General features: G+C 47.7%; 1 protein-coding gene across 4 annotated transcripts in view; it reads right to left on the bottom strand.

Annotated features, from left to right (window-relative positions):
* Positions 1 to 21,867, bottom strand: part of ESRRB (estrogen-related receptor beta) — a 108,233-nt gene that overhangs the window by 13,531 nt on the left and 72,835 nt on the right. For 2 of the 4 annotated variants that reach the window (XM_009886979.1, XM_009886983.1), the window contains exons 3-4: positions 20,620 to 20,736; positions 131 to 241 (exon numbers count right to left, since the gene is read on the bottom strand). In XM_009886979.1, coding sequence (XP_009885281.1) covers positions 131 to 241; positions 20,620 to 20,736 — 228 coding nt within the window. The remainder of the gene's footprint in view (positions 1 to 130; positions 242 to 20,619; positions 20,737 to 21,867) is intronic. The other 2 variants (XM_009886982.1, XM_009886981.1) reach the window with 2 other exon arrangements.

Genomic DNA, 21,867 nt, shown 5'->3' with positions numbered 1-21,867 from the left:
AAAAAAATCCTAGTGCTGGTGACCAATATGGGAATCAGAAATGACAACTGCTCCATAGTATGTTTTAGGAGACCAATATAAAGAAACTTAGTGGTTGCTCAGAGGACCACAATTTAAGACCAATACATACGTGGCTTTTTAGCTGGTGGAGGGATCTGTAGGCTCAGGTAAGTGCTACTCTCAGAATCCAGTCTCCTCTTGTATTTCTGACGGCCTCCACGGACTCGATCCAGACGAACACCTACAGGTAAAACAAGATAAATCCTCATGATTCCTTAGTGCCACAGGGAACCTTGACGTGCAGATGCTAAAATTTGCTAAGACATTCCCCGCACTCCAGGGAGCTTCTCTCTCCCAAACACTTGAGATCTCAGCTGAACCCAGCAATCCTAATAATACCAGCTATACTGCCTCCAGCTCTAACCATGCTGCTGTGAGCTTTACTTTTATTCAAAACATTAATGAATACAGAAATTAACCCATTCAAACTCTTGAATCACCATCAATCTGATGGGCAAATGAAAAGCTTCAGACCTCAATGCCCTCTAGATGATCTTGCTTTTAAAAAGAAAGACTTTAAATGTCAATCAAACCTGCAGTTATAAAAATAAGCTTTTAGATTGTTCTTAAAAATGAGAAGTTAAATGTTCTGTGACCTCTCACTGTCTATATTTGAAAAAAGTGACCTATAGCAAATAGATTATGAACTATGAATTCAACAAAGATGTTTCAGTCTTGATCAAGTAAGGCAACTATAATAAAAGTAGAACCCAAATAAACAGAAACAACCTCTACTACAGTACACAAAATAGCACACTGAAAACAGTTCCCAGTGACTGGGAAGCACCAGTGACTGTCACCATGCAAAAAACCATAGCAGCATCAATAGATGAGGAACAGCGGCTGGACTGCTGTATTGGTACAAAATGCATTGTTAAAAACAAAATGTGAAAAAAGACATAGATATTTGTCGAATTGTCAGTTATTTCTGGCCAGCCATATGGTCTCTGGTAATCAGTTCTTGTGAAATTGGGGTAACTCAGTCTTGCTGGGAGAAGCAGGTATTGCATAAATATCTTTCAAGGTAAATAAATGTAGGAGCATTCAAATACAATAAACATTTGAATTTACACTATACAAGTACTTTCTTAGAAACACACATGAGCTTATCCAGTCTGATCACAGGAACCAATTATGTGAGACACTTACTAATCACATGGAGCCATTAATATTTTGTAATTAATCTACTGCATAAACACAAACAACTAAAAGCAAACTCTCCAAATCAGTTTTGAAGTGATGCTTTTTGAACAACTTGTACACCTGAAAAAAAATTGCAGTCTGCTGACATTCTACCCTAGAAAGAGGCACACATCTGTCATTTACACTGTACATTTCAATACCACATTTGTTTACTATGCCATGGAAAAGAGAAAGCTTTTACTGTAATGCTCACACCAGCCCCGCTTGCACCACATGAATCTGGTACTTGCCGCAGCATCTAGTTCCTGATACTTCTCATGCCTGGAGCACCCAAACCAGCTTGACTGACAGACAGTACCAACAGCCCCCTGACACCAACCAGGCCAACAGCACTCAGTTATACAGTCTGACAGCAAAATCTCTCTGGCAGTAGCAACACCCACATGGAGGTCTAGGTGGCATTATGTGTAAGGCACAGTGTGTGGGAACAGAGGCTTATAGGCATGATGTTACTAATGCTACATAGCTGCTTACTTTTAAGAGTCCTGCTGCTCCCAGTGAGCAGGAGAAGCAGGAACGAGCAGGCCTGGAGCTCTCCAGAGCAAAAGAACTGCTGCTGCAAGTGGCTGCTATGGGAGGATGGCAGGCACTGACGATGCAAAGAAAGACATGAAGCCAAATAGGTGAACTCAGATCACACTGGTAATTTCCTTCCCCTGCCACATTTTCCATTTTCGACTCTGTATGGAGATTTCCCTGACATGCCTAAGCATAAGTACCACCTTTCTCCTCCATTACATGGTAGCGTTTCTGAAAATGTTGCCCATTGCCTCTTTTACCTCCATTTCCAGCAGCAGATAACCTGTGGGCAAGACTCCTTCCTGGGAGCCCCAACGTTCTCCAGAGAGTGATTTCAGAAAGGGGAACCAGGGAATCCCAAACCTGAGATTATCTAGGGAGATTCCTGAGGAACAGCACTAATAAAGTCCTGGATTAAGCAGGAAACTTTAATTTCCGTCCATGATTTCTTTCCCTCTATAAATGTGCCCTGGTTTCCAAAGAAAGAAGACCATGCTCTGCTGAATGAATGACACCTACCTATAAGCCAGGAGAGGAGGGAGAGATACAAATTTCAGGAAACCAAGTAAAAAGGGTCAGGAATACACTGTTCAAAGATTACGGAGGAATCCAGAACAGGTTGCAGGACTTCAGGCCTGAATCACAGCTACCCAGGACCCGGGCAGAAGAAGGGTCACAGGCGGGTTCATTCCCACACGCCAGTGGGCAGGATGTCATTGGTGCAGGGAGATGCCATCCACAGCCCAGGAGAAACCAACACACAGCCCTCCCGGATGCTTTCACTGTGCAGTTTAATAAGCAAGGCGGGGGGGGAGGACTGGGAGGGGTAGGGAGGAAATGGCGGAAGGAGCTCGTTTCCTTCTCCCAAGGAGAAGCATGCCATACTCCAGTGCTTGGCAGAGGGATGGCTGCACAGGTTGCAGCAGTATTAGGGACCCTCAATCAGATTATAAGGACACAAAGGACTTAAGTGCATTAAAAAAAGATAAGAGAGACGCAGAGAGATTTACCCTACATGCCTCCTTCCCTCACTGAGCAGATAAAGGTCTGTTTGCCCAAGGACTTCGGCTTGTTAATTTTGAACAAGTGTTTGTCCTCCTCTTGTTCCCCATCCTGTGTGACACTCCTTGAGGCAAATGTTTTCAATCAGCATTTGCAAAGCCACTATTCTACCTTGTCATTGCTCCAGCCGCAGAGCTGGTGAATAGGGTGACCCTTTTGTGGCACATCCAGCGCCTGTTGCTGAGTGCAGCGACCTGCAGGTGCTACAGCAAACAAATGCATTTCAACCCCTGAGTCCCTGACTGTGACACTCCCGACATAAGCATCATGGCAAAATCCCTCCCCCAAAGATCTGACAGCCTAATGGGTCATATCGAGGTGGAGGGAAAGGGCATGGCCAAAAATCAGGACCTGGTACTGAGCTGTGGTATTCAGGTGGCTTGTTAATGCCCGCTGTTCTACTTTGATTTCCATGGTGGTTAATTTTAAGATAGGCAGGCTGCTTACAATGCAGCTCTGAGAGGGACATGCAAGGACATTAAAATGGAGTGGGGCAGCGCAGTGGGTGAGCTGAGAGAAGCAGCATGAAGGAAAACACTGAGGAGAGAAGAAACAAAGGAGGATGTAAAGTGAGATATGAATGGAAGTAAGAGAGTGTAAGGAGAAGGAAGACAAGAGAGAGGGCTGGAGCAAGGCTGAGTGGTACATACACGGTAATCCCAAGGGCAGATTTCACACCAAACATACAGCCACCTGAGCTTTAACTGCAAGGTGCAGCAGCCACTTATGAGATGTAGCTGGTCCATACTGAAGACTCTTACATAGGATTTGGTGCCACAGCCTGACAACAAGACAGCAGCAAGAGAAAGCAGTTGCCTTCCAGCTCCTGCACAAACCCATTTCTCATGTGGATCACAACTGGCCAGTTCCAAAGAGATAAGGCACTCATCCTACAAAATCATCACCACCATAGGCACTCCTGAACCCTCCTTCTTGACAGCATCAGCAAGGAGGGACTGCTAGAGCAGCGATGAAGGGAGGGCTTACATACACAATGTGCGATGCAACAGTACAGGGCAAAGTTTGGGAAGTACCACCCCTTGATAACTTACCTTTCTGGCAGCTGCTTCTTCACAAATGAAGGCTATCTGTCCTGGAAACATTCCCTCCCCTCGGTGTTGGAAGGAAGTGCTGCTGTTCATTGAATCTTATTACCTTTCGGGAGACTCTGCGTAAGAGTCCTGGCACCCCGTCTGACCTCGGTGTGGAGCTGACGCCAATGTCTGCCATAGGAATCGAGCCCCAGCTCACCGGCAGCACCTCTCAGCTCCCCAGCCTGCCTGAGCCCGCTCTCGCCTAGCAGGGAGGAGGGCAGGGCCAGGACTTGTGCAGGACTTTTCAGCTCAGCATCTTGCCTGGGAGAGGGATGTCAGTTTTCTAAGCGTCCTGTGGGTGCCACTCGTGTTCCAAGCGCTCTTGCAGAGAGGTCTGTGCCAGCACCAAGCCTCTGCAGTGGGAGAGCTGATCTGCTGATCTGTTCAAGCTCCCTGCATTTCTCTGACATGCCCCTCGGAGAGACGTCTGCCTGACAACTTTGGGATCAGATGTCCCCTTGCTGACTTGATAACATCAGGCTTTGGGGTTTTTTTCTTAATGGAAGTAAAATAATTCCAGCTTTTTTTAAAAGCTGGACCCAGGCCGAGTCTGTCGGAAGTAAAAATAGCCGAGTATGCAGAGGCGACAGCACACACAGTCAGGTTTAGTTTCTCTTTTATTTTCTGGGTACTAAAAATACTCTTAAAAGCTCTGTGAAGCTAAGCCCTAGCCAATGGGAAATGCAGTCTAGGCCCAATATCAGCTGTCGTGTCAAATTACTAGCCTCACCTCACTTTCCATCGAGTCCTATCACATGCCCATGAATTGATAGGAACAGAAAGATCTATCTTGCCAAAAGAGCTAACGGAGGAGCCAAGCTACAGGGTTTGCACGGTACAATATGTGTCTAGACCGAGAAGGACACAACCAAAGGGAACACAGGGCAAGTGCTGGTCAGGGAGCAATGCCCATGGGGCTGCGTTTGCTGAGCTTCCCCAATACACCAGCCAGGTCCTGTGCCCACCCCCCACCTAATCCCTGAGCAGCAGTTTCTCCATCAGCGCAGCCTGCTTGCTCTCCCAGGGCCTGAGCTGGAGTGATGCTCTGCAGCTAACAGAGAAACCCCTATGCCCAGGAGCTGCAGTCTAAAGTACTTGGATTGGCACTGCCCAAGGAAGGTGGAAGGCATAGGCTAAGAGCAGAGAAGAAAGGAAGGGAGAAGGGTTGTGCCCAAGGTGTCTCCTACAGAATTTTGCTCTCCCTTTTTGCTCTGAACTTCAGGAGAGACAACAGGATGTAGCGATGCGCTGAGTGAGCCAGGAGGAGGCCTATCAAGGAAACAGAGAGCAGTAATGACCATTAAAGTTAGGCTTACCAAGGTGAGGAAAGAAACAGACTATATGGAAAGGCATTTCTGTCTAACAAGAGTGGAGAGGCTGCAACCTGACTAGGCTCTCTTTTGTTACTCTGAAATTCCAGCATGGGAACAGGAAAAGACCCCTTTGTACTGTTAGGCTCCACTGCTGCAAAAAGAGGCCAGGTCCTGGAAAATCTCCTGATAGATGACTGGTGCAATTAGCCACCTTGTTTGAAACACAGGAAAGCAACTTGAGGGTCGCAGGTCAGCATGGCCAGAAAAAACCCAGAGATTAGCATGGTGCAGGTCAGCAAGCTTGGGAGCGACACTTGCAATGGGAGGGTAAGGAACTAGCTTGGGGAGGGGGGCAGTGGAGTTGAAAAATCCATCTCCTGTGTTACAAGGGCATACAGAGAGATTAGATCAGTTCAAGCAGGATGCTGCAGCCTGCTCCACCTTTGATGTTTTCAGGGATATGTTAGTTGGGCAGGAAAGCTCCTTTGCTGTCTGCCTGGCTAGAGAGTCCTTGGACTCAGAGGAACAGGTTAGCCCTGTGATGCCTGATGGTACCTGGTACCAGGGGCTGCCACAAGCCTTGGAGCAGTGACACAAGGTGTCCTTGCTCCTCACACACAGAAATACAAGCAACGTGTCCCAGGTGGTTGGTCCAAAGCATACAGGATCTGGTGTAACCCACACAGCTTGCAAACCAACCCTTGTACTCTGCTAATGCCAGCTGCATGGCTGCCAGCTCTGCAGAGGTGTCTCTGCAGCATTAGCCATTGTTGTCTCTCAAACGTACAGCTTCCTTCCTGTGCTGAGCCCCTCTCACCTCACCCCCCAATCACCCTGGAAAGTCGGGAATTAACAAGGGCTTCAAGGGCAGATGGGAATAAAAATACCTCAGTACCTTGTTCAGCTCCCTGTAATAACCCCTGTACCCACACACTCAGCCTGTGTTCATGGTTCACGCAATTGTTCTCCTTTGATTTCTTCCCTTCCCAACCCTCTAAACAGCCTGAAGCAGGACAGCAGATCTATTGGCTATGTCACCCATGGCTGCAATGCCTGCACAGCAGCAGGCTGAGGGGCACTGTGTGAAAGGAACAGATGCAGGCATGTGCCTGCCAGGAAAAGACTAAGGATGCCTTTCACAAGAGGACCTAAAAGATGACAAAGCCTCAGCCCTACTGATTTTTCAAGAGGCAGTGCTCAGAGCTAAATCCTCAAAGGGGTGTTTGCTACCTAGAGGAACCTGCAGCCCTGGGTGTGATTTAACTCACCTTACTTTAGACTTTGCCAGCTCCCTTCTGTGCATCTGGGCTCCCTTGACAGGCAACAGAGAAAAGCAGACAACTCCACACTCATGTCACCGGCCAGACACTTACCTGAGGAGGAGTGATGACAGATAATTCTCTCCATTGACTACCAAGGGTACCCCTGCAGGGTCAAACCAATGCTTTCTCTAACCCAGTTTTCTGTCTCAGTCTATTTAGGTACAGCGTATAAGCCTTTTGGAACAGGTAGAGGAGCATAAGCATGGTCCAAGAACTGAATTTTTAGATACGTGACACAATGGAGAGGCCCCCATCACTGCAGGGAGAGAGGCCTGCTTCTGATGGAGATCCACAGAGGTGAGGGAGTTCGATCCATGAACACAGCGTGCTGCTGCTTGGCCTAGCCTCTTAAAGCAACTCTGCTTGGGCCTTGCAGCCTTGAAGTCTCTCCTGAGGCCTTCACCTCAGCAGTGGCTTTTCCAACACTAAGAACTAGTGTCCACTTATTATTTAATACTTAAATTAGGAAAGCTGTGCCAGGGAATTCTGAGTAAAGACCCTCTCAGGATACCCTGTAGCCCAAGGGCTGGCACACACTTCAAAAGGGAGTCATGGGAAGGGATTGAGAATCTCAGCAGAGCTGAGTCACTGGTGAACGTAGGTCACCAGAGGCTGTGAAAATGATGATGCACATGCCTTGAGTTACTGTAGAGCAGTGGGACATACATTCGGTCACACCCCACTCTTGCTCACTTCAGAGGATCTTACTACCCTTGTTGTAAGAACTGCCTAAAAGCTTGTAGCACAATGGTTGGGGGCTAAACATCCCTGGATGGTTGTAGCTCTTATCATCTTCCTCTTTTCTGTACATGTTATAAAAGCACTAAGCACAATTTCAGGTGACAGAATGCATAAAGTGTTTATCATAAACCTGTGTAGAGGTGATGCCTCTGAATCCACACAAATGTACATCGACGGAGCCTGGATTTCATGCTTGATAGAATGGATATTTAGTTAGGTATGGCAAGAACCTAGGCAGATTAATAATTCAAAATGAATGGGAGGAACCAAACTAAACAGATTCATAATCCATTGGATACAGCAGAAGGCGTGGGGTGGGTCCTGGACACACCAGTCTTACGGCCAGAAAACAGATCCCAAGTGCCATCAGCCCAATGCAGTTTGTGGACAGCCTATCCACTGGAAGCCTTCTCTTGGAGAATTACCATCGCTGTGCCAAAGGCAGCACATGCTCTGTGTCACGCCATCACCCAGCCCAGCTCCAGCCACATCACAAATGCTCAATTCATGCCTTGGAAAATAGTTGGGTGTGGATGATATAGACATCAAGATGCCACTCGCTCACCTGGAGATCCTGCGTGGACAGGGAGTTGCCTGTTGTTTTTTAAAAACTTCATTTTAGAAAAAGAAAATTAATTTTTCATTCTCTTTTTTCATTTGAATGCCTCCAATAGTGATATATCTGGCACCGGCTGGAGGCAGAATACTCTATAAATACAAAGCCATTAAATTGCATGCAGCAGCAACCTGATCGGGGCTGCCTTTTAATTTCCTGACATGAGCTGGCCACTAACCCAATTACCCAGAATCCCCGGAGGAGCCCTCATCCTTCCTGGGAAGCACAAAGCAAGAACCCGAGCATATTGCAGGGACGTCAGCTGAGCTTTCACTGAAATCAAATATCTTTTTGAGAACACATGGTCTGGAAGCAGGGATTGGGGGTAGGAGGGAGAGGGGAGAGGCTGCTGGAAACACTTTGGTCCATTGAGAGATTCTTTCACTTGAAAACAGAAATGAAACACCCTCCATTTGGTTATGTTGCTGAAAAGGAGCTCTGCTGTTGATTCAGTTGTCTGGAATTTAGTGAAGGATGAAGGCAAAGTTACTAAGTGGAAGCAGTTTGCGATTGCCAGTGCTTGGAATCCCGTGTTTAGATACTAGATGCACCCAATTTATAACATCACAGAGCCAGGCCTGCCCAGGATGACAGATTTGTTTCCTTGGGAAACATTTATGACATCAGCCACTGACTGCAGCTGTTAAGGAAAAAAGCAGAGTTAGGAGTAAACACTCCTGTGTGGAAAGTTCCACTGGCTACAGAGTTTCCTAATCAGCCAGGGTCTTGAACAGGAGGAGCACGGATTTAAGAGACATCCACTTCTGAAACCTGGGGATTAGAGAACCATCTCTGAAGTGGGGACCGCCTCTTACATTCAGAGAGATGCAGGCACTTAAGCAGCACAAGGGTTATCAATCAGGTTGTTGCAAGTTTCTGGGGGGCGGGGTATTCCCAAAGACACCAGGGACAGGAGGGAAAGGGGAACAATTAAGAGGAAGATGAGCTGAATGAACTTGTGGCTCTCCTCTGTTCACTTCTCATTCGTATTTCACTACCTGGCCCTGCGGTGTCAGTATCCACACATTCCAGCAATTGCTACATTAGAAATTAGATTAGACAGATAGGAGTCCAAGAGCTTGTAGGATTTGTAACAAAGAATTTGGGTGCCCTGTTGAATTTTAATGTTCTCTAGCATTTCTCATGGAAATGCATTAGGATCAAAGAAGCAAAGTCTGGGAAAAGAATGGTTGTACCTGGGATTACTACACCATGGCAGATACACGTCTGGGAAGAAACAGTCATGTAGAGCCAGGAGGGTAGGTCAGATGACAAGTTGCCTTCAAAGACATTCAGAGTGGGGCAAAGCACCTCGTACAGGGCAGGTTTCCTACCCCGGGAATCCCCACACCTGATTTTATCACAAGAAATGCATGTAGATCTGGGGGGCTCCAGAAATATCTTCTACTTTCTGAAATACGGTATACCTGGTCTACCACTGGACACATCCCCAAGGCCTTTTCAGTCTTTGCCCTCTTTCTTGGAAGCCAGCCAGTGATATCTGCAAGAAACTGGGCAGAAGCCACTCACGCATCTCAGAAAGTTACTTTTAGGCCTCAGTCATGAGCAGGACTCCAAGGAGACAAGTCTTAGCACTGGCAGGGAGAAGACAACCAATCTTCAGCAACATAACACACATTATCAAGAAAGAAAACAAGACTCAAAGGCTGGTGGAATAATGGATGACAAATCAATGCCTGGATGAGATTTTTTAGGCAGTTATTTTCTTTGCTGTTTGGTTTGTCACTGTCTGATGTGACACATGATTGCTTACACATGCATTTCATGAAAGCATTGGTGACCCAGCTTTGCTTCCTTTTCAGAATTGTTTATGCTCAATCTGGGTCTGTGCAGATGTGCCAGCACAGAACAGGGAACAGAACAGGGAACAACACTTTAACAACAGCTTTAGAAACAAGACAAGTGGGAATCATAGAATGGTTTAGGTTGGAAGGGACCTCAAAGATCATCTAGTTCCATCCTCCCTGCCATGGGCAGGGACACTTCCCACTAGACTGGGTTGCTCAAAGCCCCATTCAACCTGGCCTTGAACACTTCCAGGGAGGGGGCCTCACAACTTCCCTGGGCAATTTGTTGCAGTGCCTCACCACCTTCATAGTGAAAAATTTCTTCCAGATATCCATTCTAAATCTCCCCTCTGCCAGTTTGAAGCCATAACTCCTCGTCTTATCACTACATGCCCTTGTAAAAAGTCCCTCTCCAGCTTTCTTGTAGGCGCCCTTCAGATACTGGAAAGGTCCTATAAGGTCTTCCCGGAGTCTTCTCTTCTCTAGGCTTAACAACCCCAACTCTCTCAGCCTGTCCTCATAGGAGAGGTGCTCCAACCCTCTGGTCATCTTTGTGGCCCTCTTCTGGACCCGATCCAACAGGTCCGTGTCCTTCTTATGTCGAGGGCCCCAGAGCTGGACGCAATATTCCAGGTGGGATCTCACAAGAGCAGAGTAAAGGGGCAGAATCAGCTCCCTCGACCTGCTGGCCATGCTCCTTTTGATGCAGCCCAGGACACGGTTGGCCTTCTGGGCAGCGAGCGCACATTGCTGGGTCACGTTGAGCTTCTCATCAACCAACATTCCCAAGTCCTTCTCCTCACAGAATCACAGAATTTTCAGAGTTGGAAGGGGCTTCTAGAGATCATCTAGTCCCACTCCCCTGCTAAAGCAGGATTGCCTAGAGCACATTACTCAGGACTGCACCCAGGCGGGTTTTGAAAATCTCCAGAGAAGGAGACTCCACAACCTCCCTGGGCAGCCTGTTCCAGTGCTCTGTCACCCTAACTGCAAAAAAAGTTTTTCCGTGTGTTGGAACGAAACTTCCTATGTTCCAACTTGCACCCATTGCCCCTCGTCCTGTCACTGGGAACCACCGAGAAGAGTGTGGCTCCATCCTCCTTCAACCCACCCTTTAGATATTTGTAAGTAGTAATAAGGTCTCCCCTCAGCCTTCTCTTCTCCAGGCTAAAGAGTCCCAGCTCTCTCAGCCTTTCCTCGTAAGGGAGATGCTCCAATCCCTCAATCATCTTGGTTGCCCTTCGTTGGACTCTCCCCAGCAGTTCCCTGTCCCTCTTGAACTGTGGAGCCCAAAACTGGACACAGAGAGCAGCCCTGAGCCCCCCTCCTCAGGGCTGCTCTCAATCCATTCTCTGCCCAGCCTGTACTTGTGCATGGGATTGCCCTGGCCCAGGTGCAGAACCTTGCACTTGGCCTTGTTGAACTTCATGAGGTTGGCATGGGCTCACCTCTCAAGCCTGACGAGGACCCTCTGGATGGCATCCCTTTCCTGCAGTGTGTTGACTGCTCCACACAGCTTGAAAAAACTCTGCAGGGCTTCCATAACAGTAAAGGACCAAATGCCCAGACAACAGCCAGTCTGCTCCGTTTGGTATGGTACGGTTTGGTATGTCCAGTGTTGCCTCTCCTCCACTTGCCTGTCTGTCATTTCCACCCAAAGACGCATTCTGTAATGAGAAGCCTTGAAGTCCCATCGTATGTTCCTCTCATGTCCACCCCTCTTCCCATGATCTCAGAACATTTCCCTTTCACAAACTGACTGTACTGGGTTTATGTGGCAAGGTTTTGGTAGTGGGGGGCTGCAGGGGTTGCTTCTGTGAGAAGACACTGGCAGCTGCCCACATGTGAGACAAAGCCAGCTCCAGATGGCTCCAAAATGGACACACTGCTGGCCAAAGCTGACCCCATAAGAGATGCTGCTGGTGCCTCTGTGATACCATATTCATAAAAGGGTAAAAAATGGAGCAGTTTGTTCCTGAAGGACTGTACCCTATAGAAAGGACCCATGCTGTAGCAGTTCTTGAAGAACTGCAGTTTATGGAAAGGACTAACATTGGAGAAGTTCATGAAGGACTGTATCCCATGGGAGGGACCCCATGCTGGAGCAGGGGAACAGCATGAAGAGGAAAGAGCAGCAGAGATGAAGTGTTACGAACTGACCACAACCCCCAGTCCCTATCCACCTGCGCTGCTCGGGGTGGGAGGAGGAAGACATCATGAGTGAGTTGAGCCTGGAAAGAAGGAGAAGTGAGAGAAAGGTGGTTTTAGGTTTTTTGTTTGTTTGTGGGTTTTTTTGTTGGTTTTTGTTTTTATTCTAAAGGTTGTTGCTACTACTGTCATGCTGGAGCGAAAACTGCCACGGTGTCTCTGGCCTCGCTCTGGAATCCTCTCATGTCCACCCCTCTTCCCATGATCTCAGAACATTTCCCTTTCACAAACTGACTGTACTGGGTTTATGTGGCAAGGTTTTGGTAGTGGGGGGCTGCAGGGGTTGCTTCTGTGAGAAGACACTGGCAGCTGCCCACATGTGAGACAAAGCCAGCTCCAGATGGCTCCAAAATGGACACACTGCTGGCCAAAGCTGACCCCATAAGAGATGCTGCTGGTGCCTCTGTGATACCATATTCATAAAAGGGTAAAAAATGGAGCAGTTTGTTCCTGAAGGACTGTACCCTATAGAAAGGACCCATGCTGTAGCAGTTCTTGAAGAACTGCAGTTTATGGAAAGGACTAACATTGGAGAAGTTCATGAAGGACTGTATCCCATGGGAGGGACCCCATGCTGGAGCAGGGGAACAGCATGAAGAGGAAAGAGCAGCAGAGATGAAGTGTTACGAACTGACCACAACCCCCAGTCCCTATCCACCTGCGCTGCTCGGGGTGGGAGGAGGAAGACATCATGAGTGAGTTGAGCCTGGAAAGAAGGAGAAGTGAGAGAAAGGTGGTTTTAGGTTTTTTGTTTGTTTGTGGGTTTTTTTGTTGGTTTTTTTTTTTTTTAATTTCTCACTATCCTACTCTCTTATGAACTGGCAATAATTTAAATTAATTTTCCCCAGATCGAATTTTGCCTGTGACAGTAATTGCTGAGTGGTCTCCCCATCGTTATCTCGACCCACGAGCTTTTTCACCATAATTTCTTCCCCTGTCCTGCTGAGGAAGGGGACTGAGAGAGCAACTGGGTGGGCACCTTATGGCCAGCCAAGGTCAACCCACCACACTGACACACAGAGAAGGACTGACATCACTGTCCTTGTTATGGTGCCATTCTGCAAAGTGACATACAGGATTATGATTTCAGAGTTGTGGAGGGCAAGGCTGTGAGGTCATGTTTATCCAGCCAATGTCCGAAATCAAACCTGAGCCCACTTAGACAAGCCATGTGTCATCTGAAATTACATCTACCTCTTGAAGACAAACAAATTGCTGTAGACCAGAAAGGCCATGGGTGGCTAAAGCATGAATGGCAAGCGTATATTCTCCCCAAAACTGACAAGGTATATTGAGGTTTTAAAAGAGACCTGCCAAACAGCTGAAATTTCTCTATCCATCATTCTAGAGAGCTAGAGAGATCTAGATCTACTTTGTAGAGCCCAGAGTTAAAGAGCTACACCTTGGTCATTGTGGGCACAAGACAGACAGTGCTGGAAGCAAAGAGCAAATGGGGTGGCCAAAGACAGGGATGCTCAGTTCTGAAGAATGCCTATCCTCTGCGAGTTGCAGGGCATGCTTTCCTTCACTGGCCATCCCCACTGGCCAGGCACGTATGTAGATGTCATCTTCTCCATTTGGGGTCAGCAGTATCACAGGTTGCTCAGGTTTCCCTGATTTCTGCAGAGCAGGGGTGCATACACTTCTACTGGATGAAGCTGTGAAGATGCCCCATCTCCCACTGCCTGCAGGCTGGTGCTTCAGCAAGGCCAAGAGCAGCAGAGCGCAGGTTTTCTGGGGACAGTGCCTCTCCACAGGACCACTGGGACTGGAGTCCACTGGAATCCTGGACTCCAGATTCAGCAGCTTCCTATCTAAGCATGCTAGTGAGGAGCTAATTAATGCTCTCTGGGGGCACACTCCAGATGGAAGGGGAAAGTGAGAGACAGGCAGCCAGACAGGCCAACACTTCAGACATCTGAGCCAGTTGGGCTCCACGGGCAGAGCTTTCCGCCTGCCGCTTTCCCCAGCGAGTCTCGCCTGCCCTGCAGCGTCACACCAGGAGAACCTGAGACAGCAGAGCTCTGGTGTCCGTGAAGCTCCCTCGTTGCAATGCATTGATCGGAGCTCTCTTAAAGAAAGTGGCCTGGATATCTGAGATACCTATTGATTGCTCCATTGGCTCTCTTCCTGCCCTGATCCTCATTCACTCGGCACTGCCTGAATAACCTGCACTTCTGTGTTAGGGGCAGTCTCCCCAGATCTTAAAGGGCTACTTTCACAGATGTTTGCCTAACTGCAGCCCATGTAGGGAGGAGGGAAGATGCCTGGTGACCCTCATATGCACTCCCCAAGGGGAGGGCCTGAGTATTTCCTGCAGCATCAAGCTGAGCTTTTCAAGCATAAGGCAGAAACTTGAAGTCATGGTTACCTGTGTTTGTCATCTATGAATACTGGTGCCTTCTACCTGAAGAACAGGCTCATGCCACGTGCCCAGTGGGTAGGAGGTGGTATGTATGAAGACGATAACCAGGAAAATCTTTGCTCCCTTAATGAGAAGAAATCATGAAGCCCTTAATTAGGTACTAATGGAATATTGTGCTCCTCTTCTTCAGAGGAAGGACAGTTTCTTTACCCATAAATGTCCCCACTAAGTTACCAGCCCAGTGCCAAAGACATCAAGGAGAAACCTGTCAAGAGAAGAACTGGTTTCCAGATCTTGCCTTTAAACACAAGACCATTTTTCTCCAAACTCTAGTAATCAAGCAGGAGAAAGAGCCTGGCTGAGCAACCTTCTGCCATGGATGAACCCAAGGAAGAAGAGAGAGGTACACCAAGGCAAAGTAGGAAAGGGAACTACTGAAAGGAAAAAAAATCATAGCTCAAGTATCAAGACACATCTTGTCCTAATGAGTGCTTGGAGACTGCAGAATAGGCTCTCTGGGGAAACCAAGAAATCACGGATTTTAAAAACAGTTAATAAGGTCTCCCCTCAGCCTTCTCTTCTCCAGGCTAAAGAGTCCCAGCTCTCTCAGCCTTTCCTCGTAAGGGAGATGCTCCAATCCCTCAATCATCTTGGTTGCCCTTCGTTGGACTCTCCCCAGCAGTTCCCTGTCCCTCTTGAACTGTGGAGCCCAAAACTGGACACAGAGAGCAGCCCTGAGCCCCCCTCCTCAGGGCTGCTCTCAATCCATTCTCTGCCCAGCCTGTACTTGTGCATGGGATTGCCCTGGCCCAGGTGCAGAACCTTGCACTTGGCCTTGTTGAACTTCATGAGGTTGGCATGGGCTCACCTCTCAAGCCTGACGAGGACCCTCTGGATGGCATCCCTTTCCTGCAGTGTGTTGACTGCTCCACACAGCTTGAAAAAACTCTGCAGGGCTTCCATAACAGTAAAGGACCAAATGCCCAGACAACAGCCAGTCTGCTCCGTTTGGTATGGTACGGTTTGGTATGTCCAGTGTTGCCTCTCCTCCACTTGCCTGTCTGTCATTTCCACCCAAAGACGCATTCTGTAATGAGAAGCCTTGAAGTCCCATCGTATGTCCCTCTCATGTCCACCCCTCTTCCCATGATCTCAGAACATTTCCCTTTCACAAACTGACTGTACTGGGTTTATGTGGCAAGGTTTTGGTAGTGGGGGGCTGCAGGGGTTGCTTCTGTGAGAAGACACTGGCAGCTGCCCACATGTGAGACAAAGCCAGCTCCAGATGGCTCCAAAATGGACACACTGCTGGCCAAAGCTGACCCCATAAGAGATGCTGCTGGTGCCTCTGTGATACCATATTCATAAAAGGGTAAAAAATGGAGCAGTTTGTTCCTGAAGGACTGTACCCTATAGAAAGGACCCATGCTGTAGCAGTTCTTGAAGAACTGCAGTTTATGGAAAGGACTAACATTGGAGAAGTTCATGAAGGACTGTATCCCATGGGAGGGACCCCATGCTGGAGCAGGGGAACAGCATGAAGAGGAAAGAGCAGCAGAGATGAAGTGTTACGAACTGACCACAACCCCCAGTCCCTATCCACCTGCGCTGCTCGGGGTGGGAGGAGGAAGACATCATGAGTGAGTTGAGCCTGGAAAGAAGGAGAAGTGAGAGAAAGGTGGTTTTAGGTTTTTTGTTTGTTTGTGGGTTTTTTTGTTGGTTTTTTTTTTTTTTAATTTCTCACTATCCTACTCTCTTATGAACTGGCAATAATTTAAATTAATTTTCCCCAGATCGAATTTTGCCTGTGACAGTAATTGCTGAGTGGTCTCCCCATCGTTATCTCGACCCACGAGCTTTTTCACCATATTTTCTTCCCCTGTCCTGCTGAGGAAGGGGACTGAGAGAGCAACTGGGTGGGCACCTTATGGCCAGCCAAGGTCAACCCACCACACTGACACACAGAGAAGGACTGACATCACTGTCCTTGTTATGGTGCCATTCTGCAAAGTGACATACAGGATTATGATTTCAGAGTTGTGGAGGGCAAGGCTGTGAGGTCATGTTTATCCAGCCAATGTCCGAAATCAAACCTGAGCCCACTTAGACAAGCCATGTGTCATCTGAAATTACATCTACCTCTTGAAGACAAACAAATTGCTGTAGACCAGAAAGGCCATGGGTGGCTAAAGCATGAATGGCAAGCGTATATTCTCCCCAAAACTGACAAGGTATATTGAGGTTTTAAAAGAGACCTGCCAAACAGCTGAAATTTCTCTATCCATCATTCTAGAGAGCTAGAGAGATCTAGATCTACTTTGTAGAGCCCAGAGTTAAAGAGCTACACCTTGGTCATTGTGGGCACAAGACAGACAGTGCTGGAAGCAAAGAGCAAATGGGGTGGCCAAAGACAGGGATGCTCAGTTCTGAAGAATGCCTATCCTCTGCGAGTTGCAGGGCATGCTTTCCTTCACTGGCCATCCCCACTGGCCAGGCACGTATGTAGATGTCATCTTCTCCATTTGGGGTCAGCAGTATCACAGGTTGCTCAGGTTTCCCTGATTTCTGCAGAGCAGGGGTGCATACACTTCTACTGGATGAAGCTGTGAAGATGCCCCATCTCCCACTGCCTGCAGGCTGGTGCTTCAGCAAGGCCAAGAGCAGCAGAGCGCAGGTTTTCTGGGGACAGTGCCTCTCCACAGGACCACTGGGACTGGAGTCCACTGGAATCCTGGACTCCAGATTCAGCAGCTTCCTATCTAAGCATGCTAGTGAGGAGCTAATTAATGCTCTCTGGGGGCACACTCCAGATGGAAGGGGAAAGTGAGAGACAGGCAGCCAGACAGGCCAACACTTCAGACATCTGAGCCAGTTGGGCTCCACGGGCAGAGCTTTCCGCCTGCCGCTTTCCCCAGCGAGTCTCGCCTGCCCTGCAGCGTCACACCAGGAGAACCTGAGACAGCAGAGCTCTGGTGTCCGTGAAGCTCCCTCGTTGCAATGCATTGATCGGAGCTCTCTTAAAGAAAGTGGCCTGGATATCTGAGATACCTATTGATTGCTCCATTGGCTCTCTTCCTGCCCTGATCCTCATTCACTCGGCACTGCCTGAATAACCTGCACTTCTGTGTTAGGGGCAGTCTCCCCAGATCTTAAAGGGCTACTTTCACAGATGTTTGCCTAACTGCAGCCCATGTAGGGAGGAGGGAAGATGCCTGGTGACCCTCATATGCACTCCCCAAGGGGAGGGCCTGAGTATTTCCTGCAGCATCAAGCTGAGCTTTTCAAGCATAAGGCAGAAACTTGAAGTCATGGTTACCTGTGTTTGTCATCTATGAATACTGGTGCCTTCTACCTGAAGAACAGGCTCATGCCACGTGCCCAGTGGGTAGGAGGTGGTATGTATGAAGACGATAACCAGGAAAATCTTTGCTCCCTTAATGAGAAGAAATCATGAAGCCCTTAATTAGGTACTAATGGAATATTGTGCTCCTCTTCTTCAGAGGAAGGACAGTTTCTTTACCCATAAATGTCCCCACTAAGTTACCAGCCCAATGCCAAAGACATCAAGGAGAAACCTGTCAAGAGAAGAACTGGTTTCCAGATCTTGCCTTTAAACACAAGACCATTTTTCTCCAAACTCTAGAAATCAAGCAGGAGAAAGAGCCTGGCTGAGCAACCTTCTGCCATGGATGAACCCAAGGAAGAAGAGAGAGGTACACCAAGGCAAAGTAGGAAAGGGAACTACTGAAAGGAAAAAAAATCATAGCTCAAGTATCAAGACACATCTTGTCCTAATGAGTGCTTGGAGACTGCAGAATAGGCTCTCTGGGGAAACCAAGAAATCACGGATTTTAAAAACAGTTAAACTACTAAAAATGTACAGCTGGGAACACTCCTGCCCTGGCAGAGAAAAGGGATGGATGAGCTAATAGGATGACAGATCAGAGATGGAAAAGACCAATGAACCTTTTCTAATCCAAAATCCCTTGTCAATTCTGCATTTTTTGAGCAAGTCAAACAATTATGGATTTATTCTTTCCAGAAACTCCTGGCTCTGTGGAGACCAAAGACTGTAAAACCATTTTTCTCCCTTTTTGGATTTTGCTCTTAAAGATGTGTATTGATTGAATTCTGTATACTAATACATGTGCTTCCACCAGGCTTCACATAAAGTTAACTAATCAGTCCTCACAATCCTTTTGCAAAGTAAAGCAGTATGACCCTTATTTCTCACCTTGGGAAACTGAGCAAAAGGAACAGAAAAAAAGATGCCTGTCTAACCTCACTTGACCACAAATAGGACACAAGAGTCCTGTTTGCAGATTGCTAGTGTAGTCTCTTCTGCTCCTCTTGATATTCTCATGTGTTCTTGCATCCTATTACTATCAATAAATCTTTATACTGTATATTCCACAGCTCTAAATATTATGGGCAGGATCACAGATACACTGACATCAATAGCAAACCACCATTCCCCAGTGGCTTTAATGATTCCAAATCAATCCCTATATGAATAACTAAATATACTTCAGCACAAAAGCAGCCTTAGAGTCAAATTTCAGTTTGCCATGAGTAGTATCCCATGGGGTTCAGGAGTTCAGGCACAGCACTGTGTGAGCAAACCTACATTGCTCTCTAGACCAACTCTGGTATGAAAGGAGTTAACTGTTTTCACACAACTTGGAGGCTAAGCCACAAAACTCTTCACAGGATCCTGCTCTGGACTGTGTTGAACTCCCAGAATTGGAAGCAGAGGATGCCCCAGCCACACAGTCAGACACACCAGTGCCGGGTCCTGCGACTCTCCTCCTGCAGCTGCCAGCTCTGAGGAGCTCAACTGCTTGGATGCAGGGCAGCACAGCACAGGCAGCCAGCAAACCTGGACCCATGCTGCTGCTCTGCAGAATGACTGGAGACACATCAGGCTTTTAAAGTTGTTTTATGGGATTCATATAAGCAGGCTGGAGTGCATTACCAATCTGCACTCCCACTAAAGCCAGTGTCACTAGTGTGGATTGGCATGTGGGTAAGGGGATATTTCCCCTCTCCAAACTACCACATGCAGAGAAGCAGGTCTCCAGTGGTCCCTCTCTAACTCCAAAAGCAGATGTCTTCCTCCCAGCAGTGGATCAAGATCCTCCCAGTCTAGCACCCCTACACCTAGGTCAGGGAGGGCCACACTACACAAGTCTGCATCTCCTCCCCTTGGTAACTGGTGTGCTCTGGCAGGAAGATATTTAACCACAGAAACTACGCATCCATCAAAGAACAGGACAGGGTTTAACATCTAATCTACATTCTTGACAACACTGGCTGCCGTCAACTTGCCTCTCAAGAAATGAGAAAGCCCTAGTGCGAAGCCATACACACTCAAGTGATGCTGTACAATTCATGACCAGCTGCTATGATGGTATGACCTGGAAGCAGGCTGCATGCTGGCATCTTGGCTCCAGCATACAGGACTTGCACAGACCACAGCCAGCAGCTGTTCCTTGTGGTTAAACTTAGGGAACCATGCCCTGCCAGGTACAGCAATGCAGAGGGTTACATGCAACGCTTCTCCTTCCTTCCCCCTCTTCGCCTCATTGCCTCTCCCAAAGGGACCCAAGGGAAACAAAGCTTTAAAGTCAATCTATAAGAATGTGTTTAATTGCCACTGAATTCCCTGTGGTTCACCTTGAATGGACAAGGATTGGGGAGGGGGAGAGGGGGAGGAAAAGCAGCACAAGAGAGAAGCTAAACAGAGAACTCTGAACAGATCAATAGGCTGAGCACAACGTAGGTTGAGCATGCAGGGCAAGGGACCCACAGCTCCCAGACAAACCTGTGCTACCCACCATCTTCAGAAAGTCTCCTGAGTGGTAATATGGGCAGACCTTCATTGCACACAGTGCTTTGCATTAACTCCATCCTTCCCTTACAGAGCCCAGCCAACCCAGTCACGATCACACAAGAACCTCTCCTCCCCAAAAATGCAAAATGACCTGGGGAGCAAGAACAGCAATGCCCTCCAGCCTGGGGTTCCTTTGGGAAAGGAAACAGTCTGACACAGCCAGTTTCCAGTTACATGTTGAATTTGCAAGTGTGAGAAGTAATATCCTAGCATGAGAGTGCTGATGAGTACCACTCTCCTTTCTGGACTGTCCTCTTAGTCACTGCCCATCCTGACTCTTTTACAAAGCCTGTAAAAAGATACCTTCTGAAAGCCAGAGAGGACAAGCACGTAGTTAGCCTAGGAGATCCTGCGAGGCCTGGAGTCCCAGGTGCTGTTGGGACAGAGAACAATTCTCCATCTGACTCTGTCTTACCTTCTTTTAGCATCCCCACTTTGAGGCATTTCATGAAGCGACAGGCCTGACAGGACTTGCGCCTCCGTTTCGTGATCTCACATTCATTGGTGGCCGGGCAGCTGTATTCAATATTCCCTGCAATCAAACACAGAGATGGTCACCCAGGAACCACATTCTCCCCCCTGATTCAGAGACAGGCTGTAGTGCCCAGATATTCCCACCACCATCAGTCTGTATATGCTGCACGTTTGCTCACTCATTTGCACACACACATACTCTGAGACTACAGCCTCAGATGACTGGTTTTTAGAGAGCCCAGCACTGCTTATTAGAACACATTTCAGAAAAAAAGCAATACTGCACGAAGTATTGGGAGAAACCTATCCATCCAAGGGGCTGACTGCAATGCTGGGCTTTCAGGCACAATGTGTCCTCCAGGCACGTCATCATCCTTTGTGTTGCACTGCTTCTAACCTGGCCTTTTCCCTGAAGTCCAGGGCTGCGAGTGGGAGCAGTTCAGACATTAGTAGCATTCCCTTTGCTGTCAGTCTTGCTCCATGTCTGTGGGATGGATGTCACCTGTCCTTTCTTGCCTTGCTTGGGGGACCAGGAAGCTCAGAGATGGCATTTCCTCCTTTGCTTCCTCCTGCCAGCTGGCATACTACAGGTAGCAGGGAAGCAGTAGGTCTGGATTGAGAAAGATGGATACAATATCCTTTAAAATGAACACAGGCTCTCTATGCAAATCTTTCCAGTTTTACTTCATTAGTCCTTGTGCACCTGTCTCTCATCCCACTGCACAGAGCATCAGCATTTCTTTCCTCATTCCCTTTCATTTATGATCACCTCACAACGCTGCCTCCAAGACAAAACAGGGAAAGAAGCATCCCAAATTTATTTCTGGTCACATTGTATTTTATCACAAGCAAAGAATGTAACTGAAACATGGATGCAAGGGTCTGATATGAGGGTGCAAGTGGAATTATGCTGAATCACAGTGTAATGCAACAATTATTTAGTCCTAGAAGATAACAAACAGAAACGGCTGTCTCCACCCTACCATTCACTTTGGAGGTAATGTTTCTGAAGAGGGTGATTCAATGTTTGCTGTGGAGTAGGCCTGGAAATCTAAGCTTGACAGCGATGCATTGACAAGGACAATACATTTAAGGCAGTCTAGCTACTGGGTAAATCAGGCAGCTCCAAAAAGGATTTCTAAGCTCAGTTCAGAAGAATAGAAAAGTTGGTTTGGTGGTTTAGAGCAAG

The sequence above is a fragment of the Charadrius vociferus genome, unplaced genomic scaffold (genome assembly GCF_000708025.1).
Source record: "Charadrius vociferus isolate BGI_N301 unplaced genomic scaffold, ASM70802v2 scaffold14, whole genome shotgun sequence".
Classification (NCBI taxonomy): Eukaryota; Metazoa; Chordata; class Aves; order Charadriiformes; family Charadriidae; genus Charadrius; species Charadrius vociferus.
This window is presented reverse-complemented; position numbering and strand designations above follow the sequence as displayed.